The sequence below is a fragment of the Electrophorus electricus genome, chromosome 8, assembly GCF_041902795.1.
Source record: "Electrophorus electricus isolate QZ-2024a chromosome 8, ASM4190279v1, whole genome shotgun sequence".
Lineage (NCBI taxonomy): Eukaryota > Metazoa > Chordata > Actinopteri > Gymnotiformes > Gymnotidae > Electrophorus > Electrophorus electricus.
In genome coordinates, this window is record NC_137504.1 from 24,011,440 (window position 1) to 24,031,889 (window position 20,450).

Here is a 20,450-nt window from a genome sequence, read left to right on the forward strand (position 1 = left end):
CTGATGATTTGGGACAGCAACATATATCAGGTGTGTTATGAAGACAAACAGTATGTACATGCGTGTGCTTCTCTCTGTGTGTCTGTGAAACAAAGTTAGACACAAATTGCTGTTGTAGACATAGTAGTGGAGAACCGTCTTGTTGGAAAGTACTAGGCTTATTCCCAGGTAAGTTTTTTATGTACCCACAGAGATTTGTAAGTACGTCTGAGCACAAGCATGTGAACACAAATGTATGTGTGTGGGCTGTCAGGCTGAGCAGGGCAGGGCAGAACAGGGACAACGTTCGGCTGAAGAGATTCAACAGTCGGCAGGAACTACTACATACCTACACGCACACACCTCTCTGAAAGTTCCTGTGTGCATTAACGTTGTTTACTGGAACAATATGAAAATGAAAGAGAAGCATGGCACTGGGGCAAGGGAGCAGAGAGTGAAGCAGACATAGCAGACAGGTTCTCTTTATACTTAGCAAGAAAGGACCAGATTCGTTTGATCCTGTTAAAGAACCAGGCTACAGGAAACGACCAGTTAGAAAACATTTCAGGCTTTTCCTGGATCTGTATCTTTGTGTCCAATGTGACTCAATGAGGTGATTATTTATTTATTTTTTTTAATTTACTTTCACTCTAATTTTGAGTGGTTTGAGTGTCAGCACTCAAATGAGAAAAAAAAAGTTTCAGGTCTAACTGACTGGCTCAGCCTGTTTTGTGTGTGTTTGTGTCTCATTCTCCCTCTTAGTCCATCACCATTTATCCTTCAATCTCAATCACACCCCTATAGACAGACAGACCGGCACACACACACACACACACACACACAAAACCCCTCACCCCAGCCTTGGAATAGATCTCAGGGTCTAGACTTTGCTCATCCATCAGTGACATTGCAATAGCTACCTGTGTACCACTCTCACTCACTCTCAACCTTTAATCATTGGTTGAGACTGCTTAGAATCCTGGTGCAGAGTTGCTGTTTATCATGGCAAATCTTTGGTGCTGCAGGAATTTGACCAACATCAGCTCTACAAGACCCCAGTCGCTGCATATTCGCAGCCCCATTAAATGCGCATCTGAATGAGGGGTGAGCTAGAGAACCCAGAGACTTGAACAGGGCAGGGGCTGTCCATAGCTGCCAGGGCATTTTCACAAAGCCCAGCCAGGGGGTTCTCTAAGAGGTTTCAGTTCAGTAAACACGTTCACATGGTGGTTCTAGTTTGCTGAGGACTGGCGGGAATTACAAGAGGAAGAGCCACCATGCTGATCTGATCTTACACATACTGATCAAAATCTCAAAATCTAAATACGAGGGAGAAAGAAAGGAAAAGAAAAACACAGAAAGTTGTTGACCCTGTTGTCTGAGGTGCATGTTGTCTCAGAGGCATGACTGAAGGTTTCAGGATGATCCAAATCTCATTAAGCCCTGACTCAGTCCCACTGCGGTTACTCTTCAACTGATGGGCTTCTTCTAGCTCTGTAGGCTGCCCCTGCTAGACAGCGTAAGCAAAACACAGGAGCTTTGGTCAGCTCCACACATGTCATCAAACCTGAACATAACGCCAACACACACACACACACACACACACACACACACACACACACACACACACACACACACACACACACACACACATACATAGAGTACATACTGCGAATGGGAAAAACTCCCTCCAGAAAGCAAACACTCATTTTTCAGAAAGATACTCTGGTGATGTGGATATCAAACATAACCATTTATCAGAGATGACAGAGATTTCACACATATACACACAAATATTCATGTAAAACAAAAAATATACAAATACTACAAACGTCAAGGACATAAATGATTTACAGACACTATTTTAAACAAACATGTGGTAGATATACACGTGACGTGCCTGCCACTAAAACAGCTGTAGTGTGTCTCTCAGAAGAACAGATTAGATGGAAGATTGCAGTTAAGTCTAGACAAGCAGATAAGCAAGATGCCACAAACCCCAAGTTAGATACAAATCTGGGCAGGGATATATATGAACCCTCCCACCACACACACACCATAGATAAGCAGAAACACACATATACCTCATGCACTGGAGCAAATCCTCATCACTCCGGAAACACACACACACACACACACACACACACACACACACACACACACACACACACACACACACACACACACACACCTGGCCAGACCTCCCACTAAGAGAAGCAGGGACCATGGCACACTACAGCAAAACATGATGCATCATCACAGCTTGACTTAAATGTTCACATCTTCACTGAGTCTGCAGAGCTGATGTGGTTTGATAGGCAGTATAAATATGCACAGAGGACTGGAGAGGAGGAAATCCTGAATCTGTCAGGGATACAAAAGCCAGGGGAAATATAACCCGTTATTGCCATCTAGGGGTAACATCGAGAATTACATCTTGAGAAGTTTTCGTTCTTCACAGACTTTTAATGATGGCCATTTCTTATACTTAAAAAAAGCAAACTCTCAAATAACCTACAGCACCAAGTGCTGCATAGACTCTTTTAATTTTAAAGAATTTGGTTAAATAAGAGAGCTCTCACAACAAGAGAACAGTTTTTTGAAGAAAACGAAATTGTACGTCTTTAAAATTAGTTCCATGGTATTAGACTTGACTTCTGCATCAGTAGTGCTCTCAGCCTCAGTTCAGATGGACAGCAATGTTCAGTCCAACACTGTAATCAAACATGCAGTTTTAAACCAGCTCTGATGCAGCAGCAATTTTATTTTAGGAATCTGTTTGATTGCCCACACCTGGTTTGGAAATCATGACCATATTTAACTCTCTCTGTTTAAAAACAACTTAGTAAGTCTTCAAAGATGTACAAATGGATTTTGAACCCATCTTGACTGTTCCCAGTCTAAGCTATTACAGTAGTAATACTGTCATAATAGTATACCTAGTCAAGCCTCATTAAAGACTTGATGTTCTTGTGTACTGCCTGTGTCATATAGCATCAGTGTTCTGTTGATGTTTTCAGCATTGTGGAGCTGCTTTAGTGTTTGTATGCTGGACAAGTCCACTACATACAATATCTACTTCTTCTTTTTTTCATCTTTTTCTTGTTTCTTCTGCTGGTATATCTTTCCAGGAACTGGCTGCTGGTTGTGAAACAGCAGAACCTGAGCCAGGAGCAGCCCAGAGCAGCTGACAGCCAGAAGCCAGGCCTGAGTGCGGAGAGAATGACCTGTCTCCTACAGAGAGGGAGAACGAGAGATAGAAACACAGAAACAAAGGAAAATAATGGAAGAGAGAGAGAGAGAGAGAGAGAGAGAGAGAGAGAGAGAGAGAGAGCAAGCAATTGAAGGCAAAGGGAAGGAGAGGGAGAGATAGAAGTAACACAGATTAGCTTGACTAATATACATGTATTTAGCAGCCACCTTATTGGTATTTAGCAGTCACCTTATTGGTTGGTTAAATAATAAATGCAAACCCCCCCATCCCCCACCCCCCACCCCCAAATAAAAACAACAATCATGTGTGTTTGCAAGAGTGAGAATATAACAGCCGTCCTTCTGGATTATAACTTTGATCTTTTGAGCCTATATGAGAAATACACACTCCTGGAAATGCATTCACTTGCTAATCACATCTCTGTTAGCAATATGCCTCTGTACATGTATGTGAGCAGGTGTGTGTGTGTGTGTGTGTGTGTGTGTGTGTGTATGTGTGTAGATGTACCTGTATGGAGCTAAACATATGCCCCAGAGAGCCCAAAAACATCAGGAATACATATAATCCAGATAGCTGCCCTGTATATCCACTGCTATGGTTACAGGCCACCTGAGTCAACTGCATGCACACGCACATACACATACACACACACAAACACACAAGAGTGATATTAATAATCTAGAAGTACTACTGAATCTAAAGCCAATTAAAACCCAAAACTATGTGAAATGTTCAAAGCTGTTGTGACACATAAAGAATCTGACTGCATCCAAAACCACATACTATAGTAAATAGAATGCCCAAATAGTACATCATTTAGATTTTCTAAATTATGTACATAATTTTACCTCAAAAAGGCTAACTCTCTTGTGTGAAATATGGATTGGATAGTGTCAATCATGAACCATATAAACCTGTAAAATGAAAAAACATAGTAATATGCAGGATGTAGTATGTGGTTTTGGATGCCGATTTAATCTAAAAATGACTATCAGAGGCAGGTTTCACTCACCCGGCTAGCAATAATGATCAGAACATTCCACTCCCGTGCTGCCCTAACCATGGCCTGAGAGGTCAAAGGTGAAGTCAGCAGGTACATAAAGCCTCCATATGCCACGAGCAGAACCCCAGCTACAGTAATTACATTCAATGATTGTGTCACTCATTCATTTGTTAACATATTCATTCATTCATCTTCCTCTTTCTGTTTCTGTTTTTTTCTCATGCACTTTCAGTACCTGTGATGCTGTTTCCCCTGTAGTACTGAATGAGGAAAGTCACCACAGCATACTGGATCAGTATGAACAGACTCTCCCCCCAGGCCCTACACACTCAGAAAGACACACACACACACACACACACACACACACACACACACACACACACACACACACACACACACACACACACACACACACACACACACACACACACACACAGACATTCCTACCATGCCAGGGGTTTACAGCTCTGCACTGAGGGATAATGTTTGAACAACTGCTCCTGATTTTACTTGCAAACTGTTCTTTAATAAAGAAACAAACCTATCTACTGAAATGACATACAGTGATGGAACAAACATGATGCATAGCTGAAGAAATTATTTGCATGCACTAGGCAGCCCTCTATCAGTGAGTGTCAAACATCAAGCATAACTCAAACTGTAATTCAATGTTAGCCTCTTATTAGCTAACATGTAATAAATTAGTGTTACTGCATTAATTACCAGTGTAACAAAAATAGTTCACACTGTTCAAAGTGTTTTGAGATTTTCACACGCATAAAACTTACAATATTGAAAACAGAAGCTGCACTGAGCATAATGAACTGACATCATTGCTGCTTTTAAATCAAATATCATTAATTTAAATGATATATTAACTGACTAGCCAAGTATTTAAAAAACTCTAAAAACCAACCACTAACAACGCCCCCCCCCCCCAAAAAAAAAAAAACAAAAAAAAAAACAATTAGTATTGTGAGCTTGTCTGCACTATTCTGATCTGAGTTGCTAGATCTATTTGACTCGGCTTATTAACATGTTGAATGTTAGGTGGAAAGCAGTGGGGCATTACAGAACACTAGAAATGATTTCTAGTTATGATTACATACAATCCACTCTTTGTAACAGTCCACTCCTTGCGTTATGGGAATAACTGCATACTATTTTTTTTTCAAGACTGTTGTGTCAGAGAACTGCAAAGCTAGAAATTCTTAATGTTGACATCATGTTCTTTGTCATGTGCAAGGTGGTAAAATCGTTCTTAAACACAGAATTGGGCAGTGTTTTAATTTTTTGATATGTAACAGGTAAGGCTGCAGCATGTTACCCAATGGGGAATTTCAGGTGGATACACAAGGCCACGTGAACAGAGACGACGAGCAGGTCCAATAGAGCAGACAGCAGACTGAGACCCTCTGAGCTACCAGCCCACAAAAGTCTCCATATCTGGGACAACGGTGCTGAACAGAAGCGTTTGTATTTGTGTGTGTGTGTGTGTGTGTGTGTGTGTGTGTGTGTGTGTGTGTGTGTGTTTGAGGATGACAAGGTAAGAAAAACGGAAAAAGATCAACAATAGCCAATTAATATCGTCACGAAGATCAAAGCCGTCAAAGACATTAGGACTGTACAAAGAAACAGGAAGACAAAAAGGAGGCTTGCGCTTACCCACGAGCGTTCCCATGATGCACAAACCCATGATCTTGCTCAGAAGGATCTTGAGACACGGCACTAAAAACACAAAACCAGTAAAATTGCTAGTGTCATCAAACATGAGCAATTTATCGACGAACGCAAATCAAACATGACTATCCCTTAGGGTCAGGGTCTGAGTAGGCTAATCGATCACATGCAAGAGACAAAAGTGATATAACTTTAATAATTGATAATTAAATTTGAACATTATTAGGTAGAACATTAGCTAGAACATTATTCCATTATTCTTGTTAGTTGATTACTGTATAATATATAGAAACGTGATACTAAACTCTTTGCTCTTTCAACTTGTCTGAACACAGTTAACCAGCAATTGCGCAATCCAACGAAACGCAAAAAGAATTTCAAAGCACGTTAGCCATGGTTTATAACACTCCCTCTCTAGGAAATGCGTCTCACCGTGTGTCAAGTTAAGATGGTGAAAGAAATGTTCGTAACATTTTTCTGGCATAAAGTAGCTTAGTAGAAATGCCTTTAGCGGAGACATCGTTTCTTCTGACGTGTCCATGGTTTAGGTGCGCGAACTCCCGAGTGGTCGCTATTACACCCAGCGACCAACCCTGGTAAGATCCCTGCAATGAGAGCATTGATGTACTAGGATTATTACATTAGTAAACTCACAATAATGACAGGGTTCCGCTGTAATCAGTACATGATTTGTTTTATACTTTTATTGACTTTTGATATCAATGTTATAAAAATTACTAACTTGTGAATAAACAGTCCACTAAAATGTGATTCGACCATTTTATTTTATTTTTATTTTCACATTATCTATGCAGTCGCATTCTACGCCACTAGATGGCGACAAACGAACTAGATACTAGTCAGTTCTATCATCCGTGTCTGAATTTGTTCCTTTAGTCACTGATTCACTGTGTACTACAGAGACTTTTTATCTGGAACACTACACGGGGTATAGCAGTAGGAGTAAAGATGCACTTGAACGTGTGCCGGACACGAGTCATCTTTGGCCACATACACAATCGTAATGTGGACAATAGTAATAACATTAGGCTAAAGGTACCATCACCAAGACATTTCAGAAAACCAGCAATCTTAATTCACTTACGGCCACAGGAGCATTTTTGCCATTCCATTCGAAATGCATAGATATTAATATGGAGTTGGTCCCCCCCTTTGCATCTATAACAGTGTCCACTCATCTGGGAAATCTTTCTCCAAGATTTTTGAGTGCATCTGTGGAGACTTTTTGCCCATTCCTCCAAAGGGCATTTGTGAGATCAGACACTGGTGTTAAACGAGAGGACCTGGCTCACAGTCTCCATTACAGTTAATCCCAGAGGTGTTTGATGGGATTGAGATCAGGGGCCTGTGTGGGCCAGTAAAGTTCTTCCACACCAAACCCACCGACCCTCTTTATTGACCTTTTTTTGTGCACTGGGGCACAGGCTAGCTGGAGCAGAAGAGCGTCTCTTCCAAACTGATCACACAAAGTTGGAAATATACAATTGTCCAAATTATCTTGGTTTGCTGAAGCATTAAGATTTCCCTACCCCTAAAAACAACCTCATAGCATTATCCCTCCTCCACCAAACCTCATAGTTGGTACAGTGCAGTCAGGCAGGTAATGCTCTCCTGGCATTCACCAAACCCAAGTCTTGCAGGAAGAGGAAAATGGAGCAATAATAGTTCTGATCTTTTTTTAATATGTATATTATTGTGTTCCCTGAAATGTTCTAGAATATTGTCAGCCTATATTTCACACTGCACACAATGCTTATGAAAACCATAACGTAACAAGAATTTGATCAGTAAGAGCTTTTTTTTTATTATTATTTTTTTTACATATTTAGATATTGCTACAATTCAAATTAGATTTAAATCTGTGTCTGTGTTAACCCTTGCAATAAATGAGTTGTGTCCTCTTGTCGCTTTATCTAATGTATGTTCTTGAAAATGTCCAGTTCAATATGTCCACAATGTATTTGTTGATATGTGACAAAATCTTGGTGACATTGTGAAACAGAAAAGAGATGCAAGTGATGAACTCAAAAATGTTTTATGTACAAAGGCAAACCAAAAAAAAAGAGAAAGAGGCTTTGCAAGGTCTCTAAAACCACTAGGGATAGTCAATGTGAAGCACTAAATTCAGCCACCTGTAGGCTTTAAATAGGGAGGAACATGAATAAGGAACAGGTGTAGGTGATAATTTGATAAGTGGGTGATTGGGACTGGGGAAGTGAATGAGTGTTGTGATTGGGGTGTGTGTTTTGTGAGGGCTGGCTGTATAATGGCTGTGGTGTGGTGAGCTCTTTATTATGACAGAGGAGAGTGAGAGCTGTGGGAGCAGCAGACACTAGAGTCTTGCCCATGGCTATAAAGTTCTGGTGCTGTAAAGGAAGTGTTGAAACACTATGTCCACTCCCATGATAAGCATTGTTTAATTAATAATCATAAAGGCAGTTCTATTGCAGTAACTCTTCCAAAGTCAAAACCAGATAGTCTTGCTCAGGAAGTGTGTATATGTATGCATTCTTCATTCATTGCTCTGGGGGATCGCACGCAAGCATCATGTGTTCAAAAACTTGAGGGGTACGGACATCAGTGTCACCATTCAAGCTGTCCCTTTTCCAATCCTGCAATATGAAGCTTTGTGTGTGTGTGTGTGTGTGTGTGGGTGTGTGTACATGTGGGTGCGCATGTGTGCGCATGTATGTGTGTTCTGTGGAACTGGGAACAGTCAGAATTTCCTCCTATCTAATTACATTGGAATGTAGCTAGTATGAGAAAAGGTTCTGTGTGCGAATCGTTGTGTTATTTAAGGGTGTGACTGTGCCAGCCATACAATAAGTAACTGTTTCCTCCCTTTTATCTAAACCACTGTAGAATTTTGGTAGCGACCTATGAGTCATGCCAATTCCTCATTCAGGAGTCAAACACAGAAAGGCTTAGAGTGCTATTAAAAATTAATATAGGTGCTCAGGGCTTTCACAGGGAATCACACTGTTCAAACTAAAAACCTACAATCTACTCTCATGACTGAACAAGTTCGCCTCCAACTGAAACTGTGAAACTAGAATTGCGGAACAAGTTCTCTCCTACAGGAGTTAAGCAATTAAAGTTCTCCTACTTCTAATGTAAAAATAAGAACAGATATGAACCATAAAGATGAGAAAAGTACTTTAATGCTAAATTAACAAAATATAAACTCAATAGTCCAAGGCAGCCATGAATTCATTCCCCCAAAAATCTTTCTCATGTATTTTAGCTAAATAGAGACATTGAAGATATTATTAAAATGTCACAAAAAGAGTTCCACTCAAGATTGGCTGATTCATATTTTTCTTTTTTTTCCAGATTGCTATAATGCTTGATGCTGCTTCCAGACGAGATGTTAATGATATCTTATTTTGTTGAATTTTATGTGGTTTTGGTTAGTTGCATTCTATAAATTGCATCTGTGCTGTTCCTAGTCAGGAAATAGATAGGTGAAACCACAATAAAAATCCAGAATTTAGAATTATCTTTCTCTCACACCTTTTCTCTCTCTTACACACACACACACACACACACACACACACACACACACAATGCACTCCTGAGACCTGTGACACCATTTGCTCATCAATGTACATTGCTGCAGTGCAACTAGGAAACAGGGCAAGTCACTTACTACTAATCAAAAGAATAATAAACTTTATTGATATAGCACCGTTCATACATTAACAATGCCGCTCAAAGTGATTTACAAAACATCATAAAACAATGCTGAAAGAAGAGTAGAAATAAAACAGACAAGTAATAAAAACTGCAATGGTCAACACTAATAAGATTAAGAAGAATTCTGTGGTCCATAATATCAAATACAGATGCAATCAAATGCAGTCAATCCAAAAACATAATTACCAAAACATCACCTGCATCAGAATTTATTTTCACTTTGTGTGTTAAATAACTGCTTTTAACCCTGATCCTGTACAGTTTTATACAAACAGTCTAGTCTTACCCATTTGGCTGTGATCAGAATATAGCCAAGATATAAGTATTGAATGGTGAGGTACTCACTGACTTAGGGAGAGAGAGGTAGCATGACTGACACAGGTACAAGACAGCTACAGCAAGACCAAGCCGCATCAATTTCTAGTAAATAACCTACAATTTAACTTTCTGATGCAATAAACACCCTTATAAAATATGGCAGAGTAAAGGCTGCAGAGAGAGTCCAGAGCTATACAGAGTATAGTTGTGTTTATCTAGGACAGAAAGCTTATAATTCATTTCAGACATCTTCTCTAAGCATGTTCATCTACAAGCCCAAGAATGTCCAAACAAAACTAATCTAATATTGTTCTGGCTCCGGTCATCATGCAGAAATGCCTGTCGAAAGGGACAAAAAAAAATCAACTTAACGATGAGACTCGCAATATAGGTCATTTTTAAAAGTAATCATTTTATGTACGAGGTGTTTAAATGAGAATGTTCAGCCTTATCTTAGATTTGCCACATTACACACACAAGCACGGACGCGAACGCAAATTATTTGGCTAAAGTCGAAATCCATTGTTCACGTGACCTAAAAACAACAATAACCCACGAGGTTTTACAATCAGTTTTACATTTGTTTGCACGAGCCCAATAGGCGAACTCTCCACTGTTGTGAACTTGTATCTCCACTCCTTGTGTTTGCTATATTGATTCTTCAGCTCTTACTTTTGAGATCGCGTAGATAACGTTCTCTCTATTTGCGGACAGCAAGTGCGTGCATTTTGAGTTTTGTAGGATGTGTACGGGAAAGTGCTCGCGTTTCGTCGCTGGATCCCTGTACCCGTTAGCCTTTATCTCTATTATATGTAACATTATTCTGTTCTTTCCCGGTTGGTCGGTTAAATACGCGCAAAATGGCAGTCTTACCGAAGAGGTGAAATACATGGGGGGTCTAATTGGAGGGGGATTACTGGTAAGTTATTTTAAAAAACTTATTTTAAAAGTTGTTAAAAAATAAACACAGTACTGATCGGTCGCTTACATGCCTAAATCTGAAATAAACTGAAGCACAGAGAATTTTATTCCAGGGTTAACCTACCCTATGCTTCCTTTCCCGAATATTAATACATGCATTACGTTGTACATCCGTTTGCTATTTGTTACACCACTGAGTATTACGTTTGTATCATTTTGTGTTGAGTTCCACTTCGTTCATTTTACATCGATCGTCACCACCCAATACAATGATTCTCAAGCACCTTTATGCTCTTTTAGTAGTTAGTCTATAGGGTATGTATGCTGATCCAAGAAATAAAACGTACAACTAAAATTTAAACTGCACATTTAAATCAATCTACTTTGATCAGATTTCTAAAGATATATTTACAGTACAATAGCTTGACATGGGTTTGATTGGGTTTCACTTAATTACTCTCTCTCTCCTTAATTTTCTGAGTAAGTCATCACTTGGCCACTTTTCCCCACAAAAATGAAATTATTTATAATCAGATATCCTGACAGCAGAAGTATCCTTCTTGTTTACTCTCTGAAAGCTTCATGTTTACCGAGTGAGTGACAGTGACAGTGACATGTGTAACCAGTGAAGGGTACACCTTCAACTTTTGACCTTTAATAAACTTTTCAGGAGAAAATGGAGAATGGAAATTTTGGATTGTATGGTTTCCAAACTATTCATTTCTTGTTCTACCCGTGAACCTCTTTCTCTCTCTCTTTCACTCACTCTTTCTCAGGTGATGACTCCAGCCCTCTTTATACATCTAACTGGGCAGAGGGGATGTTGTGCAAACCGTTGTGGAGTGAGTATACAATAAACCTCACATTCACCAGGACGTGTGCGCTACAAATGGAAGTTGCCCAATTGCTGAAAATATAATAAATGAAATAAAAGAATTTGCTTGGATGTAAGCACTTTTGACAATGAGTACTTTCAGTTAATTCACTACTGGTTACGGATTGTCCGTCACATGATATCTGAACACTGAGCACCAGGGTAGGCAAACCATTTGCAGGAGTGTGAGTGTGTTTGAGAGAGGGTAGGAACAGAGAGAGAGAGAGGGGAAGGTGTGGACAAAGGACAAAGTCTAGAGGTATATGAGAAGGTACATGTCTCCATGGAGATGAAATACAAACAAACATATTTCTCCCACAACATCACGTTTATTAGTCAAAATTCTATAGAATGAACTGTCCAGACACAGACACACACACACACACACACACCTCAATGTGTTTTCAACCAGATTGTTGCTATAGTTCAGTGTTATGATTTCTACAGCTGCTTCCACCACATGACTCCACCTCCTTCTACCTACTCTCAACTAGAATCTGATTGGTCTGTTGAAGTCACCCTTAAATGTATGGGGGTTCTACTTACCAATCAAATCTAATGCAGATTTCAGGCTTTCTGCTGTAGTCTGACTTTGGTGTGCTACACATTAAGATGGAATTTGCAATGGCTTTGTCTGCACATAGTGTATGAGTCCACCGTTGTAACATTTAAGTGAGCATTCGAATTCACATCCCACACAAACTGGAGGATAAAACCCATCTATAAAACTATATATAAACATATTGTAGTGTCAGAAAAAAAAACCTTTGCTTGGTTTTAAGGGTAATTTGGATAAGAGCTCTAGGGTTAGCTATATGCCTAATCTTACCGGAACCAATATCCCCAGTATACACACACAGAGCTAAGCACAGTGGAACAAGAATTATGCAGTTTTCTTTTTGGCAGATGCTTCCTCAGAAAATAAAAATACCTTTGGATGTGTTGTAGATGTTCCTGTCCATTGCCTTTGCAGCACTGGGTGTTGCTGGTGCCCTCTACAGTTTTGCAGTGGCATTGTTAGGGCTGATTAATGGGCCCTACTGCAACTATGCTCTTATGCTCTGGGGAACACCCTTTAAGGACAAGTAAGAAACTCATGTAGTTATGTACGACAGCCAGTGTTTTACAACTTTGCCACCATTAATCCATTTACGTAAAACTGCAGTAACAAAATTTTTTCTGTCTCTTTATTTTTTATTTTTCATGCTCTACCACCATTATCTTCCCTTTTCCCTGTGGCGCTGTCTCCTTCTCCATGAGGTCCGAGAGTTATTTGAATCATCGGGACTGGTGGAGTACATGCATGGAGCCAAAGAACGTGGTGGAGTTTAATGTGGGTTTGTTCTCCACTCTGCTGGTGGTCAGTGGCCTGGAGCTTATCCTGTGTGCTTCCCAGATGATCAACGGTCTGTTTGGCTGCCTCTGTGGAACCTGCATGGATAAAGGAGTGAGAGACAGCTTTTACACACAGCAGTGCCATCTCAGAAACAGAATTTATTAGTGGGATCTTACATATCAGATTATGTGTTTACATAAAGAGTGTGCTGGTCCCTGTCAGTGTACTTTAAGAGTGATTTTAACAGATAGATACACTCATCGCCAAGTCCAGGCAGTGATCTATATTTGACAGGTTTCATAATGAATGTGAAAATAAAAGATTTGTGTAAATAATGACATCGTTTACAGTGAAAACAGGCATTGAGCTGATGCTTACATATAGTTGCATATAGTTTTGTAAATTTGCATTTGAATTCACCTGATTTGTGTAGAAGTGTTCAACTGTTAATTACTTCTTTTTCAGACTCTGTAAAACTTGGGGGTGACTGGTGTCCACAGGAGCATATTTCAACACCACAGTTAAACAGCGCCCTCTAGGGAACAACTGAAGAAAATCCCATTACCGTTTACTTAGAAGAATAAGTTTGCCTGCTCAGTGATTATATTGGATTGGATAATTAAAGCAGTTCAGAGAAGTTTAACAATGAATTCAGAAAGGTTTAATTGTTATCATTCATCATTGTTTGGTTATACATTTCAGGTTATTGTATAATTTAAAAGACTGAGTCCATTCACATAATTTTCCACTCACAGAATTGTGAATTCAAGCTTTTCCATGTAGCTAGCTAATAAAGATGGGCAATGTCTCCAAATATTATCTCAAATAGTCATTAGTGACAAAACATTGAGACAAAAATATTTTGAGTTTGATTTAAATAAATGTTTGATACATATTTGACTATTATAATTTTCATGTCAAAATCCATCATCAATTTTGAAGTTCTTGCTAACTTTAGCCAGACTTGTTCAGCGTTAAAAGACCATGATGTAAAATTGTGCTTCTACTATACTTCATCATATTTATGATTACTGAGCAATTAGTATGTTTACAAATGCAAAAATACCATAATTATGTACACTTGAAAGAACCTGGACTCAGAGCTACACTGTTTATAACTAGTGATCTTTTAATACTTTGAGAGATTGCTTGCTTTTTCACTCTTTAATTTTCATAGCTTTAACAGCTATTCTTGCAGAGATCATTTACAAGCCTGTTTATGAGCTTTTAATAATAACCTATTTGCTTTACATAAGACAAAGTGTATGATGTCACAGCAGTAAAAAATATTAAAAATAAAATTGCATTGGATTCTTTTTAAATGGTCTGAGTGACGTGACATTTTAACATGCCTTTCTGCACTTTACCACACATGTAACAGCATTCTAAATAATCATTTAGATACATTTTAACAATTTAATGTAGCTAAAGTTGTGTGAAATGCCACAGAAACTACAAACTGTACTAAACAACAATAGTAATAACAGTAAATTATTTTACTATAAATAACATTTGATCGTTAACATTTAGAAACAGTCCAATTTCTGTGCATTTACAGTAGGCTGTCAGCAATAGCCACACCAGACTATTGCACTGCACTCACACACAAAACTTACATAATGAACATGTACAACTGCAATTTTGCCCATCTTTTTTTTTAGCATTTAGTAAAATAAATATAATCCTTTTCCGGTATGGATTGTTTGGAATATGTGGCGGTAGAGTCTGCTGTGGAATTTAAATAGATATTAGAATAGATCTTCGAATGTAAATGTAAAATTCTTGTGTGTCCTTTATTCCCACACAGAGCTGACCTTTTATTTATAATAAAATATGACGACCCTTCAAAATATTTCCAATTATGCTTAAATATTAATATGTTAACTGTACATAAACATAAAACCCTACATAAAAGCTTTGACATGAATAGCACAAGACTTTCCCTCCATTTCAATGCTGGCAATCAGATGCTATGGGGTATAGTCTGACGTACCTGCTGAAATGACAGAATATGGCACAACTGTCTTTGTGCCCTCTTTACACTCTGTGACTGAACCAGAAGCACACAAGAAACCAGTAAACAGATTGGCAAAAAAGGAGTATAGATTCTCCAAAAAAAACAGTGAAATCATTGAAAGGGCTGGATTATTTATTCAACATAAATACAAACTGAACCATGCAATGATGACCATGCTACTAAAAAATAAAAGCTGGCAGTAGACTACTGCTTTTTGGGCTAGAACACTCAGTTTAGCGAGTGCTCAGAAGCACCCTCAGAAAAAAAATCCTTACACTCTGGGAAAAATTTCACACGGTGTAAAAGGTACTCCACCTTGGTGTCACTTTGACCTAGTACTGGAGACATCAATGCAACAAACACACTGGGCAACTTTTGTTAACCAAGAGCTTACAAAAACAGCTCTACAGTACGAATATATATCTAATATGCATATGCAGTATGTATATGTATTCATCTAATACATCTATATTCATACATCTAAACAGTGCTGGCATGTATATGCACACCTGTAGAATGCCAGAACTGGAGCACATTTGACCTGGTTATGTACACCAGAGTAAGACTCAAATACCAAACCTAAACATCTAAACAGAAAATGAAAGTTATCGTGTGTGTGGGTGGGCTAGCTGTCCAACTTTGACATCATGAGTTTGCGACTGGCCTCGTAAGCCAGGAACAGTGCACCGTTAGCTGGGAACGTCCTGATCATCGTGGGAGTGAGACCAGAATAAAGAGCTCTCACACCTGCAGCCAGAGAGCGACAGAGCAAGAAAGAAAGAAAGAAAGAAAGAAAGAAAGAAAAAGAAACACCCACAAATGTTAAACCAATAAATGTTTGTCTTTTTCCTGGCTTGGTGTATGGTTGAATGCACACTGGAGACAAAATGCTGGAAAAAGGGGGGGAAAAAAAAAAAAAAAAAAGAAGTCATGTACATGGGGTTTTAAACAGAATTCTTATGTGCTCTAGTGTCCATGGCTCCAGAGGCTTGCCTTCTGTCCTGAAGATGTGCATGAAGGTCTTAAAGAAGCCCTCTTGTGTGTTGGTCATGGACATGACTTGTATTCTTGACTTTACACAGTCCATAGGGAACACCACCAACCAGAGACATGCACCCCCAAACCCTCCACTGAACATAGTGGGTGTAATGCCTGAAAACACACGCGTACGCACACGCACACACACACACACACACACACACACACACGAAAAGGCAGAATAGGCAAATTTCATTTTAAATTACTGTTGAATTAAAATAGTTGAGTTTTTGTAGGGTCACTGCCAACCCGGTCCCTTTTATGCATCACACAGAGGGGGGGCGTCTTCCTAAACATGCATACAAATGCACAAGACATTCACTTGCAATACACATGTTGTATATGTTTTGTTGGGAAAACCCACCATCACTGTTTTATGTCATGAACCCTGAAGCTGCTTAAATGCTGCAGCACACTCTTAAAAAAGCAAGTGCAACCTCACGAATACATGCTCTGCGTATGCGGGGCAACCCAGCAATAACATATTTGGATCCCAGAGACACAAAACTGACATTCACTGTGTTGAACATTTTGGATTTAACCAGAGGAAGAGATTAGTACAGGATGATGACCTGACCAGTAGCACTCAATCACAGTCCTGAAGGCATGGTTTTACCCTGAAGGTTTACCTGCCCTAGGATTTCCTCATCCAAGACCGTCCAAGGTGATCTGGAGTGAGAACTTGGAATCCATACCTTTAGCCCAGATTGGGGCCTGATTAGACATAGGGTTGGATTGGGAGAGATCAGGGGTCGGGTTGGGGTCATACCTATGTTATCCTTGCTGCAGCACATGTACTTGGCAAAGAAGGAACGGCATAGCTCGTATGCCCCGAAGAAGCAGAAATACCCCGGGACCTCACGGGCGATGGTAGGGATCAGACCCTGGAAGAAACCAGTAGGACCCTTGTTCTGTGCAATCCATTTCACAACAGCCCACACAGTGCTGCAGAAAGAGAGAGGGGCAAAAGCTAAAACTACCACACTAAATTATTCTTTCAGGTGGCTCACTGAAACCCAGGAAGTCAGAAATTACTCCACAATGCTTTTTCAGCATCAAACCAGCCACTGACAACCAAACGACACTGACAAATTATTTGATGCAAGAGATGGTGACATACGACTGGCTGTTGCCAATCCTGCCTGAAGCAGCCATCTCATGCATAGCCTGTAGCCGACATTTCACCAGCTCCGTTGGACACAACACCAGAGAGGAGAAGATAGAGGCCACAGAACCTGCACATGCCTTCTGCATGTCACTACGGAGAGATGGAGAGAAGGAGACTTAGACCTGCATGTCACTACGGAGAGATGGAGGGAGAAGGAGTGTTAGTTAGACCTGACCATAGCTCGCGCTATGTAGCTCAGTCAAAAACTAACTACCCAACTCAAACAGGCCTGATCCAGTCCAGGACATCTCCAGCTGAGTGTTTTCCAGAGTGTTTGCTGGCCTTGCTTCCATTCCATCAAAGGGATGTTTGTCCCACTACTTGTTAATTCAGATACCATCGCTGTGAAACGCTCGTAATGTTTTGAGTTTTAAAAAAAACAAACAAAAAAGTGTCAACAACTTACACTTTGTGTAATACTCCAGACTCATTTACTTTAGTTAATTACAACAAATTACAAGCAGATAGGGCTGTTATATGAAACAAATTACAAACAGATTGGACTGTTATATAAATATATATTTATTACTCTCCTAATATTGAAAAATTACACTCTTCACTAAAAAAACAACAACAAACAACCGTTTGATCTGTATTGGGTAGGACAGACTCAGGTAATTTACCAAGGATTTTGGTCAGGACTTTGATGTGTATGTCAAGTAAGCTAATTGGGTGAAATGAACCACAATCTAGTGGGTCCTTATCCTTTTTTAAAATTAAAACAAAATAGTTGCTGGATGAAAAGAAGAGGGGAAGGATGCTCTGGGTCATTGAGCGTTGTCAGGAGTAGAGAAGCAAGTTCTTTGGAGAATTTCCTTTAAAGATCTGTGGGAATGCCATCAGAAGCCTAGAGATTTGCCACTCTGTGTAGACCAGATGGCCAAAACGACCTCATCTATGTTTACGTGAGCTTCTCAGTCACCTTTAATGGTGGCATTACACTTAGGGATATATAGGTCAGCAATTGTCTCCATTTGGGCTGCATCAGGTAGTGAATCAGATTGATATAAAAGACATAAAATGCTCAAAACAACTGTTAATCTCTAAGGGGTCCCACATATGTTTTAATAGAATGTTCTTTATAAATGGAGTTTAAACTTGCATCAAACCCCCAGTATCCCAGAATCCTCCTTACCTGAGTGCAGCCTCTTTCTCAAAGCCACAGAAGATCCGCACTACTTCCTGGCAGAAGCCATAGCTCATGAAGAGCACGGAGTTCTCAGCAATGTTGGCCATGAGGGCGGGTGTGGTGCCCTGGTACAACCCCCTTATGCCCACCTGCCTGTAGGTGGTCAGGAAGCATTGCAGGAAACCTCGGTACATCGAGGGGAAGGTCTGCATCTTCACCTTGGCTGTGTCCAGTGGCTGCCCACTCAGCACACACGCTGTACCTCCTTTAGAGGGGCGGGCCAAGGAAAGACAAGGCATAGGCACGGCCAATCAGGGACAGACAAGGAGAAGCCACAAAGAATAGCAGAAAGGCCCTGCTAATCTCTCATTATCATATGATCAAACGAGCATTGTAATGGAAACAAACCTAATAAAAGTAATATAATCACAGCATTTTGTCATTGATGATGCAACAACAGGAAATCATACAGATGTTTCCCATTCTGTGCTTGCTTTGACAAATGATTCTAAAAATGTGTGACATCTGTACCCATGTGCATGGTGTGATTATCTTTTTCAGGGTCAGAGATCAGGATGAAAAGATAGCTGGCCCAGCCACAATACCACAGGAGTAAGAATGATCACAAAAGATCAGTGAGAGACAATACAGTGCTTTACCAAAACAGATGGTACTGTAACACAAAGGGTTACTCAATATGGCAGCCTTAACTAGAACTACTGAATGAAGTGGGAATACTGAGGACCAGTGAAGCATCCTCAGTGAGGTCGAGTACCTGAGAAAAGTGGTTGTACAAATGTTATAAAGAGCCCTCACTGATGACGATCAGCACCATGTGGGATAAAGGCCATTTGGACATTACCTATTGCTCCAGCCGACAGGTCTATAACAGCCTGGACCACAGGGTCCGGTGCCATAGTTATGAAACCCGGGACTCCTGTGACTACTATTTCCTTTGCTTACTGGACTTGAGTCCAAAACAATCTGAATATGAGAGAGCGAGAGAGAGAGAGCGAGAGAGAGAGAGAGCGAGAGAGAGAGAGAGCGAGAGAGAGAGAGAGCGAGAGAGAGAGAAAGAGAGAGAAAGAGAGAGTTATTGATATACAAATGATCCTGCACGTTACTGTGAAATTCTCTTTCATCTTATGCATTGAAAATTCCTTTCAGCATTAGACCACATCTCAGTTGAGGTTTAATGTCTGGGAAGGAAAGCATACAGGACAGGTTACTGTAGCAATCTAGACCTAAGCGTTACCATGGCTATGCTTTTTTTTCCCATGCCAGAGTCGGTTCCTTTTTTAAGAGCACAAAGCAAAAAAAACAAACAACAACAACAACAAAAACATGATAACCTTATTCCACAAGAACATACCATGAAATAAAAATAAGTGTTCACAAGACTTATTTTCGACATTTGGACAGGTAGCCAGCTAAGTTAATGTTAACCATTATTTCAAAGACAGTGTCCAATTTATCATTTTAAACGGAAATGTTTTGATAAAATATACGGCTTGCTAACTTATCGGCACTAACATAGCTAGTTTGGCAAGATAGTCTAATAATTACCTAACTATAGCTAGCTAGAACCACAAAAATGATAACCGACACAATCAAATAGATAGCTATGTGTAATTGCACAAAATGTCCAAAGCACAAATACCTACGTAGTCGAAACTATCCAGCCAAAAGATGAGCTATATTTATGATTCATCTCCACACCTCCGTCGCATTCGGTTCGCTGTCACTTTCTGGTACGCTTGCATCAGTTGACCACCGTTTTATACTCGAGCCGGGCTCGCGTGTTCCCGAGAACCGGCATTTTATTTATTCTTATAACCACGTGTCATATGTGGCGCCAATGCGCTAGTCACGGACAATTCTGGGGAAAAAAGTTTAATTATATCACATTAACCTGATTTATAGTGATGCATCAACCTAAAAACCTTCATGCAACAAAAATATGCATTACTAGATTATTTTTAAAAAGCGCGTTTGTGAAATGATCGTGTTTAAATTGCATTGAACCCGGAACCTTTCTTATTTTCTATATAGCTGA

The 20,450-nt window shown here is 39.8% G+C and overlaps 3 protein-coding genes across 6 annotated transcripts; 1 reads left to right on the forward strand and 2 right to left on the reverse strand.

Moving 5' to 3' along the window:
- Positions 1 to 1,719: 1,719 nt before the first annotated feature.
- mpdu1a (mannose-P-dolichol utilization defect 1a) lies at positions 1,720 to 6,473 on the reverse strand. 2 transcript variants are annotated; one of them, XM_081720199.1, is made up of 8 exons: positions 6,309 to 6,473; positions 5,862 to 5,924; positions 5,524 to 5,656; positions 4,432 to 4,517; positions 4,206 to 4,324; positions 3,701 to 3,811; positions 3,050 to 3,213; positions 1,720 to 2,343 (listed from the first exon to the last, which is right to left on the reverse strand). In XM_081720199.1, exons 1-7 carry the CDS (start codon positions 6,415 to 6,417, stop codon positions 3,055 to 3,057), a joined length of 780 nt encoding a protein of 259 aa, XP_081576325.1. In that variant the 5' UTR covers positions 6,418 to 6,473; the 3' UTR covers positions 1,720 to 2,343; positions 3,050 to 3,054. The 2 variants fall into 2 exon arrangements, with proteins under 2 accessions (XP_081576325.1, XP_026854228.2); XM_026998427.3 differs by having other exon boundaries at positions 1,720 to 3,213; positions 6,309 to 6,472.
- A 4,016-nt stretch (positions 6,474 to 10,489) lies between these two features.
- On the forward strand, positions 10,490 to 14,364 carry tm4sf21a (transmembrane 4 L six family member 21a). Its single transcript, XM_026998545.3, has 5 exons — positions 10,490 to 10,830; positions 11,609 to 11,674; positions 12,655 to 12,791; positions 12,967 to 13,153; positions 13,508 to 14,364. The coding sequence occupies exons 1-5, from the start codon at positions 10,654 to 10,656 to the stop codon at positions 13,514 to 13,516; spliced, it is 576 nt and encodes a 191-aa protein (XP_026854346.2). The 5' UTR covers positions 10,490 to 10,653; the 3' UTR covers positions 13,517 to 14,364.
- Positions 14,365 to 15,173: 809 nt separating this feature from the next.
- Positions 15,174 to 20,218, reverse strand: slc25a15b (solute carrier family 25 member 15b). 3 transcript variants are annotated; one of them, XM_026998411.3, is made up of 7 exons: positions 20,055 to 20,218; positions 19,257 to 19,378; positions 18,401 to 18,659; positions 17,218 to 17,355; positions 16,867 to 17,042; positions 16,053 to 16,211; positions 15,174 to 15,806 (listed from the first exon to the last, which is right to left on the reverse strand). In XM_026998411.3, the coding sequence occupies exons 2-7, from the start codon at positions 19,309 to 19,311 to the stop codon at positions 15,685 to 15,687; spliced, it is 909 nt and encodes a 302-aa protein (XP_026854212.2). In that variant the 5' UTR covers positions 19,312 to 19,378; positions 20,055 to 20,218; the 3' UTR covers positions 15,174 to 15,684. The 3 variants fall into 3 exon arrangements, with proteins under 3 accessions (XP_026854212.2, XP_026854210.2, XP_026854213.1); XM_026998409.3 differs by having other exon boundaries at positions 20,059 to 20,217; XM_026998412.3 differs by lacking the exon at positions 17,218 to 17,355 and having other exon boundaries at positions 20,059 to 20,217.
- Positions 20,219 to 20,450: the final 232 nt, after the last annotated feature.